Here is a 10,002-nt window from a genome sequence, read left to right on the forward strand (position 1 = left end):
TGGGCCCTGGGAGGAGGCTGACCCAGGATTGCGTACAAGTGGGTGCAGACTCCTATTGTGTCACGGGCTCCCAGTTATCCTAGACTGAGAGGCTCCCCATACCCAACCTTTATGAATTTGTTAACATTTTAGCTGCTTCCTTCTTATTTGCTTTTATAGTGGCTACCTCTTCCTCCCCTGCTCTGTCAAAGAGGAAACATTTTTGTGTAGCCTGACTCTCCTTGAAGGGGCTTCTTACTCTTTAGAATTAAATCCCTTTGTCTTCAGACCTTAGCTTTCTGAAAAGTTGATAAAAGTTTTGAACTTTTTCTCATTTGGATGGGAGCAGCATTCTCTTACTGCTTTCTACATCCTAAAGGGAAGCAGAACCCCCCCAAAGCTTTTTCAATCCCAGCCCTCCACTCCCTCTCAAGGACTTTCATTTCCGGGATCTTGTTTATACTTCCCCACGTAAGAGATGGTCAGGCAGTTGTATCCCCTTCTTGGAACCTGCAGATCAAACACAGGAGTCCAGAAAAATCAAATGTGCTAATACAGAGTGATCAGAACCAAGTGAGTTTCCTGCATGCGGGAACTCATTTCTCATGCCAGTTTCCCACTCGAAAAATAAGTGTGAACCCTCATGTGTGCATCACCCTTCTCTTTTTACAACTGTCCCTTATGGAGTGCCTCCCCTGCAAAGAGGTCCCAGTGTTTTCCTGTGCTTTATCTCATCCGTCCTGACATGTTCATGTGATACAGGAGCAGATGGTGGTCCCTCCATCCTCAAAACAGAGACGCGAGAGGCCTGGAAGTGAAGGATCACATGGCGGCCCAGCTGGTCCCAAACCCAGACTCTCTGACTCCAGCCCGGCCGCCCCCCCGCCCCCGGGCCACACCACTGTGCTGTGTGCTAATTCTAAAGTCTCCTGGGCAAAAAATAAAAGAGCTTCCACAGTCATTTGTTCAGGGTTTAAGTGATTCATTTTGTGATTTGATCCTGAAACAGAAGACAGTCTGGTTTTATAGACAAAAAAACAACATCCTAAACCGTATCACATTAGTTAAGAAGAGTTTTGTTTGTAACTGGTTGGAAAGTGAGCCCCGTGGCTGAGCCCCGGGCTGAGGGCCGGTGTCCTTTTGTCTTCCACAGCTCTTGTTGGTGCCTGCGGTGGAAATTACTCAGCCACGACCTCTGTCATCTACTCCCCTGACTTTCCTGACACCTACGCCACAGGGAGGGTCTGCTACTGGACCATTCGGGTTCCGGGAGCCTCCCACATCCACTTCAGCTTCACCTTATTTGACATCAGGGATTCTGCAGACATGGTGGAGCTGCTGGACGGCTACACCCACAGAGTCCTGGTCCGTTTCAATGGAAGGAACCGCCCACCTTTGTCCTTTAATGTCTCTCGGGATTTTGTCATTCTTTATTTCTTCTCTGATCGCATCAATCAAGCCCAGGGATTTGCTGTCTTATACCAAGGTAAGACTTCCTGTGTGCCCTGGGCTTCTCTTACACACCCTTGTGACCTGTGGACCAGTAGCTCCTGATTCAACTTCTGGATTTTCCCACCTCCCGTTTCATAACTTGTATACATTTTCTGATATAGAAAAGAAGTCAGACCTGTCCATTTTGCCATGTTAGTAGTTATAATAGGAGGGCTAAAAGAACAACTAAAAGAAAAGGCTGAGGTTGGTAGAATTGGAAGGCTCTCAGGAGGTCATTTGGTCCATCCTTCTGCCTTTCATGGTCATTTGGTCCATCCTCCTGTCTCTCAGGATCCCAGCCAATCCTAAAATCCTCCTGAGATGGAGCCCCACTCTCTGCCCCTCTAACGTGGACACATGTGCTCCAGGCGCATCTCTTTGCCAGCACACGAGAAACACAAGGGATGTCTGAGATGTAGTCTTTGTCTAGATGTCAGGAGTCTTCAGTCAGTGTGAGCTACAGGGGAGTCAGAGATGGGACAGCCTTGAAGAACAGGTGGGATCGGGATTGATAGGTAGGAAGGAAGAAGGCCTGTCAGGTAGAAGGAGCCATAGCTACAAAGGCACAAGGGTAGGAAAATGGTAAAGTATGCTCAGGTGTCTGCTAAGAGGCCAGTCAAATGATCAGAAGTTGATGGTTCATTCCTTCTGCCTCCTTCAGGGCCAGGGCCTGGCAGGCTCTGCGTGGGGGCCAGTGGGTCAGTGGAGAGAACAGCACTCAGAGTTAAATGAGAGAAAACTGTCTTTCTACATAACCAGTGCCTCTTCCTCCATAGCGATTCATTGTGTTTGCCTTGTGTGTTGCCGGCTTTTCCCCAGTTAATCCCTTTTGATCTTCCAGCTGTCAAGGAAGAACCACCACAGGAGAGGCCCACTGCCAACCAGACACTGGCCGAGGTGATCACAGAGCAGGCCAACCTCAGCATCAGTGCTGCCCGGTCCTCCAAAGTCCTCTACGTCATCACCACCAGCCCCAGCCACCCGCCACAGACTGTCCCAGGTAGCAGTTCCCAGACGCCTTCAAAGGGGTTAGAAGCCACAGAGCTCAAAGGCAGCGCTCTTGGCAATTATAGAACCAGAGTGTTCTTGGGTGTTTCTCATTCCAAGGCATGTTGAGGGTTCTGGCTCTGTCACTATGTTTTTCCTGGCCTTTGGGGGACATTTTATCATTAGCTTGACTACTTAGTCCTTAGGGAAAAAGTACTCACTAACATAGATCCAGCATGGGTGCCTTTTGTACATTGTGATTAATCAGCTAGTCCAGTGTTTTTCTCACATTGCAAATATCTTTCTAGAGCCACAAGTTGTAGCTCCCTAAATTCATTGGCAATTTTAAGAGCTCCATTCGTTCATTCATTCATTCATTCAAAAGATACGTAAGTGCTTTAATAATGCCAGGCACTATTATAGACACTGGACTATATATGTAATGAACAAAAAAAATCTGCACTCCAGTGGCTTACAAGGGGGAAGAGAAAGACAAGAAGTAAAATAAAAAGTCAGATAGCAGTAAGCGCTATGAAGAAAAGTCATGCAGGAGGATCAGGAATGGGTGATGATCTTGTGGTCTGAGCTGGCTAACTTAGTTGGGTGCAGACTTCCATTCTCGCTTTCCTGCCAAGGAAGCTAAGGCCCTTAAGCTGATAGAGCTGCAGTGCACTGTTAGCAATGACCGAGCCTAGAGATTTTCAGACTATTTTCCAGGTTCCCTGAAGGCTAGGGATGAGAGCCTCTCTGGCGCTTGCCCTGCATCATTTGTTTGTGTATCCCAATAGAGTTTCACAAGTCTCATATCTCATTCCCCAGATGAGGAAACTGAGCCCTGCAGAGTTTATACAACTCACCTGTGGTTGCACAGTAAAGACAGAATGTCCACCATGTCTTTTGACTCTGAGTCCATTGTATTTTGGACCACACCACCTGCCTCTCTAAAGCCAGGCGAGGGGCTCTGAAGGCTGGGACTCCATGCCAGTCCAGCTCTTGGCTGCATTTGGTGGCTCTTCACACCTGCAGGGAGCTCCTTAGCCAGACTTTCGTCTCTGAGCGGCCAGTGTTCACCAAGGGCTTCCTTCTGAAAGCTGAGCTCAAACAGGCCTGACAAAACCCTGTCTTTTGCACTTGCAGGATGGACTGTGTATGGCCTGGCAACTCTCCTCATCCTCACAGTCACAGCCATCATAGCAAAGATACTTCTGCACATCACATTCAAGTGAGTAGAACAGAGCTGCCTAATTCCAGGAGTGGAGGGCTCAGAACTCATTTTCTACTATGTTTCATTTGTCTGGGTAAAAGTGTAATATCAGAACATGATTCCAAAGTCCTTAGTCCTAGGGAAGGGAAGACAGTAGACATTTCTCATTCTTTGTAGAGTGAAATGTACAACTGGACAAATTTCACTAAGGTTTGAGGAATTGTGTTGGCTCCTGTGTCCAAAGGATACAATTTCAGGGAGTATTGAAACAGTCTGGGCATAAAAAGCAACAATTTCCATTTTTTGCCTTGTGCTGGCCCCTAAAAGAGACCTTGATGCAGGAACAAAGATTGCTAGGACAATACCATGTGAATATTCCTGATGCCTTCTAGAAATTGGGAAACATCCTTAGGAAGAGAATTCTAACACTAACTATTGCTTAATAGTCATTTTAAGGCAGTTATTTAAGCTTATAGAAGCTTCGACCTTCAGTTCTGACCATTTGGAAGAAAACATTTCCTTCCTTTATTTTGCGGCTCTGGTTTAAGTTTTTCATCCAGGAAAGGGGCTGCTGAAGTTTGTGTATTTACAGAGGGGAATCCTTTCTCATTTTTTCTAGACTTTGACTCTGTCTTCCCTGTGGTTCCCAGTCCAGGCTCTCTCCACTTTTTTTCCTCCAGTTTTATTGAAATATAATTGATACACAAGTTATCTCCATTTCAAGGCCTTCCTGAACATTGGTGTCCAATGAAAGCCGCTTTTCCCTGACCTTCTCACAAGCCCTCTGCCATAGACTCTTAATACATTAAATCACGGCTCCTTCATAGCCCTGTGAAAGCTGCCCTTGGCCACGCTGGGACCACCCATGGGCCTCTCCATCCTGCACATTACATTTTGCAGTGAAAACAACGTCGTTCTTGTTTACTGAGCCTGCTCACGTGCCATATATATACTTTTTAGTCACAATTCTCATGTTCTGGAAGCCTCTCAGGCACAGTCTTGACCAGGTGTCTCCCACAGCAGCAGGAAGGCAGGAGGCTCCCTCTAGGGCCCAGCAGCTCACAGCTCGCAGTGCGCTGAGGCCCTGACACAGCCTGGCTCTCCCCACCCCCACCTGCGCCCCCAAACACACACACACACACACTCACATTCACACTCACACTCACACTCACACTCACACACTCACACTCACACTCACACACTCACACTCACACACTCACACTCACACACTCACACTGGAGTCCCTCTGAAGCTTCCCTACCAGGCCATGTTGGTGGTGAGCAGGGCCCACTTTGAGCAGAGTGGTTTTGCCTTTATCCCATTTTAACTAGGTTGGCTTCTAGGTAAATGTCATTTGAAGAGAGAGTTCTTCTATTTAAAAAAAGAAAAAAATTTGAAAACTCATAATCTCTCAGGACAGCCCTTTTCAGATTTGAGTAATTCTGTGAGTTAAAAAGTTCTTTGTTATACTGAACCGGAATCTGCCCCGCTGCACTCATGTCCCACAGGACATGTTCCATCGGCCCCGTAGTCCTTTGGATCCCTAGAGGCGGCGTTTAGGTCTTTCCCATGACCTCACCTCCCGGGGCATCCCGTTTCACAGGTGTAGGTGTCTCATGAGATGGTAGGTTGTTTGAGATGTCATACTTGAAGAACTCTAACGGTATTTTTGTTTGACAGATCACATCGTGTTCCTGCTTCAGGGGACCTTGGGGATTGTCATCAACCAGGGACGTCCGGGGAAATCTGGAGCATTTTTTATAAGCCCTCTACTTCGATTTCCATCTTTAAGAAGAAGCTCAAGGGTCAGAGTCAACAAGATGACCGTAATCCTCTTGTGAGTGACTAAAGCCCCGTCCCCATGCCTGGGATGTGAGGCTCCTCTGAGTGCAAGGCCGCAGGGGACCACCGCCCCTGTGGTTTCCTCTGATGAACTCTTCCCTGCCTCCCCCCCAGCCTCTGCAGAGGCGCCTGCCAGTGGACTGGGAAGGGGCGCCCTGCTGCAGGGGCAGGCGTAGCCTGCATTCATCCTGCTTCGTCGGCTGCACTTCGGAGAGAGACACGCAAGGTCCCCGGGTCCAGGGCCTCCTGTGTGTGTGTCTCTCTCTGATCTAGGAAGAGGGGTGTCAGGACACTGGGGCTCAGATGGCAAAGATGGCTGTGTCTAGCACTGGGTTCAGGTACATTCTAGATGGTTCTCGGGTGGTGGGTAAGTGTAGTGTACATTGAGTCTTGCTTGCTTCTTCTCTGTGTTGTCCACACACAGATCGCTTTCTCCTGGTCGTTATGGTTTGGAAGAGGGGGCGGGCAGAGAATTCCGAGGTTTTCTTGAGGGTTGGCCTGGTCCAGTTCTCCGACATCCCAAAGCCCTAAAGAGGGCCCATGTTCTGTGCTGACTCTGGGGCTTTGTTCTCTGGGCGCTGAATGAGAACAGGCCTCCTCCCACCTGGGACAGCCTGAGAAGCAGGTCTGCTGACCCCTATTCATGTCAAACCTGAAACCTTCCACATTTGGGCTTCTTCCCACAGCGTGGTGACCAACAGAGCAAGCTTGTGGAGTGGCTGCATAAAACATCCATTGATTTTTCACACAACAGACTTTACTGGAAGCTTTCATAGGTGCTCAATAACTCCTTGTGGGATTGGATTTGTCTGGCCTTGCCCCCAGGCAGCTTGTGGTCCTGTGGAACCTGGGCCAGGCCCTCATCTCTCCAGGATGCTCTAAACTGACTCTCGATTCAGCACAGGCAGTGTGGAGATCATGGTTCAGCTTTTAGCCAGCATTATGTGAGGCAGGGTGCTAGCAGTCCCTCCTTTAGCTGTCCCTCATTGTAAAAGAAAATGAAAAACACCCCACAGCCGGTGTTCTCTGTCGCCCTCTCTTCCTCTTGTGGGGACAGAGTGGGGTGTGGAGGGCTTGGCGGGGAAGTAGAGGGCTCTTAGCCCTGGCCTCACACTACCCTGCCCTCAGGTGGGGAGGTGGGTCGTAGACTTGGCATGAGGAGTGAGAGAGGGAGGGTTTGGGAACTGGAGACCTTCTGAGGACAGGCCTCCGAAGATGGAGAGCTACAAATGCAGTGCTGCAAGTGCAGAGTCAGTGCCATCGCTGGTTTAGAAGCCCCACCATCCAAAGCAGGCTCTGCCAACAGCAGCTGAGCAGAGCCGCCTGTGCCTCTGAAGGTCAGGCCTGAGCCTTTGTCAGAACGTGACTCTCCCAGAGGCACTCAGGCCTCGGGCCTTGCTGTGCCCCTGGCCTCACAGGTTCCCCCTTTGGAGCACTTTGCCTACCTGGCCTGAGTCCCTAAGCCACTGCCTTCCACGGCCCTTCCTGGGGTTTTGCTGTATTGGCAACCCGTCTGAAACCAGCTGCTGCCAGAAAAACAGGGGGCCATGTGGGGCTAGCTGGGAGGTGTCTGCCGAGAGAGGTGACACCTGGCAACCAAGAAAGATACTAAGTGCTGGCAGGCAGAGGGCATTCAGAGAAGGGCGACGGTGCAGTGTGTCCATAGGAGGGCAGGGCACCACCCCAGGCACCAGGGGACGCCTCCCACAGCATGGACCCGCTTGGCGCTGCCTTCACGCTTTGATCTGGAAAGGGCGGTTACCCTGGAGCAGCTGTCCTCAGGCCCCTGGGTCTGGAGACAGCGGTCTGTCCCATACAAGGACCACTGGAAATACACTGACATGTGCAGTCTCCCTTCCAAGCTATTCCTGGCTTTTGTGGAATCTCCTCTCAAACACAAGTGTCAGGTGTGCAGTCACAAAGGGCCCTGTGCTGTGAATAGATCCACTCAGAGCACAAAGGGAATGTGGAATTTGGCAAAGGGTTCACCCCGCCAAGAGGCAGTTGTTCGGCGGCCGATGGCTTACTCGGATCGCTGGCCTCTGGAGCCGCCCGCCTACCCTGCTCACCTCATACCTCTGGCCACAGGGGCCAAGCCCCAAGCCAGGGTGTCTCCTGGGCCTGCAGCTGGATCAGCCCTTTGTCAGCGATCCTGGAAATGCTGGTGACACCCCAGAACTCTCCTTCTGGCTGGTCCTGGAGCAGCCCAGTGCCACCAGGATCCATTATGTCCAGGGAGGGACCACAGGTAACCCAAACCAACCTCAAGACAGCAAGGTTGGGGGGACAGTCATAAATTGTCCCAGGTCACACCTCCCTAAATTCCTTGGCCACAGTCTGGCCATGCTCTTGGTTGGCACATGTTGACAGCACCCCATAAAGAGTCCCTTGTGGCTAAGCTGAGAAATAAATTGTCCCAGAAGAGGTGAGGTGCACTTCCAGGAGCATCGAAGGAGGAAGCACTTGATCTTTTAAAAAACTACTTTTGAAGAGACAAAGTAGGGGTTTGGAGGTGATTGGAAAGGTGACCCTGAGAAAAGCTCATTACAGATCACACAGCAGAAGACTATGAAGGGGGTGGGGGCTCTGGGGACCACCATGGACGGCGGCTCCGAAAGCACCCTGTGCAGAGCGTCTGCCTTGAGGTGCAGAGTGGAGGGGGCTGCAAGCTTGCGCCTCACTCAGGGCCTGTGTGCCCTCCTCATCCCGTTCACTGCCAGTCCCCAGGCCGTCTTCTGGGCGCGTGTCCCAGCCTGAGGGAGGACCCCCGGGCAGCGGCTCGTGTTGCCTCCCATGGTGGTTGCACCTTTTCTTAGCCATGTTTCACAGTGGCCTTGGCCTCTCTAGAAGGCACTTGGTGCCCCGTGTTCTTCCCCATGTGTCGTTGCTTACAGAGCGGCGAAGGAGTAGGAATGAACCCCCGGTACCTTCCCCCACACCCCCCATGCCAGAACAGGGCAAGGCCTCTCTGGGTGTAAGTAAGGTAACCTGGTTGCTTACTGTCACTTCTGCAGTGTGGGCTCTGGCTCAGGACTCCAATCAGCCAGAAACCCACAAAGATCAAAGCACTAGGGAGTACAACTATCCTGGACCTGAGGCCAAACCTGTGGGGAAAGGCCTCACCCACACGCCCCATTGTCAGCCCAAGGCAGGGCCATTGCCAAGCCTCTGTGCGTCCTAGGCACTTAATCCTCACAAGCACTTAGTGGACGGCCTCCCAGATCCCGTCTGCCCTGCCTGACAAGGCCACCCCAGCTCTCCCCCAGAGCCAGGCCAGCTCCCCACTCCATGGCCCAGTCAACTGGCATGCTCTTGGGATTCAAATCTCCTGTTTGGTGTTTGATGTCTGCTTTTGTTACTACCTTGGGGATTTTTAACCTTTTGATTATTTCCTCTGGTGTCTTTGTTTACCTTCCTCACTCTTCTACCTCCTGGCCAGGTCTCTCAGCTTAGCTGCCCTGGCGTGGGGTGTTTCTCAAACCTTCCAGCCGCAGCTGCCTCCCCACAGGCCGGCGGGCTCAGGGCTGACAGGGCCTCACCCTCTGCCTGCAGGCCCCAGGGGTGTGCCCATTGCATGGGCTTCTGTCTTGCTGAGTCCCACATACTCAACGAGACAGAAATGGGGTGCGGAGGCAAGTCCAAGGCAAATCTACCGCGTCAGAACGGATGTGTCTTCAGGAGCACAGAGTGGGGAGCTGCCGCCGCAGGGTTCGCGCCGCATCCAGACCTGCCCACATCCAGACTCACCTTCCCGTGGGGATCTTGACTTTGGATGACAAGGCTTTATTTGTAAATATGCTCTTAATATGCAACTTTGAGAATAAAATAGAAACATCATGTATTTTAAAATATAAGATGAAGTGTGACGCACTGTATACAATTTAATATATATTTTTAGGATTTTGTTATTTAAGAAAATGGAATGTAATGGTACTTAACTTTTACAAAAGAGAGAAAAATGTTATTTTTACTGCCTGGAGAAAATAAATATTCTCATTGTTGTAGAATCAGGGTGATGGGCCCTGGCTTGTCGTGTTTATGGGTGCGCTCATAGGAAGCTGCCACGTGCTGGGAGACCATCTGCCCTTCTGAACGCCGTGCCCATGCTGGGCCTCTCCGTTTGCTCGGTTTTTCCCAGGTGTCCCCAGACTTCCTCAGGTCTCACTGCAGTTTTGACCCGCAGTTGATCTTCAGCTGGTAAGATCTGAAAGAGTTGGAATTCCAACTCAACACACCGCACAGTGGAGACAGAGGACAAGCACGTGGCTCTGCATTCGGAAAGACCTAGGTCTGAATTGACCTGGAGTTGGCCAGCCCACTAATCAGCTTCAGTCTCCACTCTCTGTAAAATGTAATAGTACCTGTGCCTCAGCAGGCGATGAAGATCAAGTGAGAAAATGTATCTAAAACACGAATGTAATTGTTATCCAGTGTGGAATTCATCTTTGCCTTTCCTCTTGCCACCATTTCCTTTTTAATAATAGTGACGAAAGCTTCAC

General features: G+C 50.5%; 1 protein-coding gene across 2 annotated transcripts in view; it reads left to right on the plus strand.

Moving 5' to 3' along the window:
* The window catches only part of KREMEN1 (kringle containing transmembrane protein 1), a 62,934-nt gene extending 53,448 nt beyond the window's left edge, over positions 1–9,486 (plus strand). For both annotated transcript variants that reach the window (XM_054594154.1, XM_054594155.1), the window contains 4 exons: positions 1,133–1,465; positions 2,312–2,470; positions 3,595–3,679; positions 5,342–9,486. In XM_054594154.1, the coding sequence (XP_054450129.1) occupies positions 1,133–1,465; positions 2,312–2,470; positions 3,595–3,679; positions 5,342–5,510 (746 nt within the window). In that variant the 3' untranslated portion in view covers positions 5,511–9,486. The remainder of the gene's footprint in view (positions 1–1,132; positions 1,466–2,311; positions 2,471–3,594; positions 3,680–5,341) is intronic.
* Positions 9,487–10,002: the final 516 nt, after the last annotated feature.

The sequence above is a fragment of the Pteronotus mesoamericanus genome, unplaced genomic scaffold (assembly GCF_021234165.1).
Source record: "Pteronotus mesoamericanus isolate MK-2021 breed Mesoamerican mustached bat unplaced genomic scaffold, CSHL_Meso_final scaffold_507, whole genome shotgun sequence".
NCBI classification, from domain to species: domain Eukaryota; kingdom Metazoa; phylum Chordata; class Mammalia; order Chiroptera; family Mormoopidae; genus Pteronotus; species Pteronotus mesoamericanus.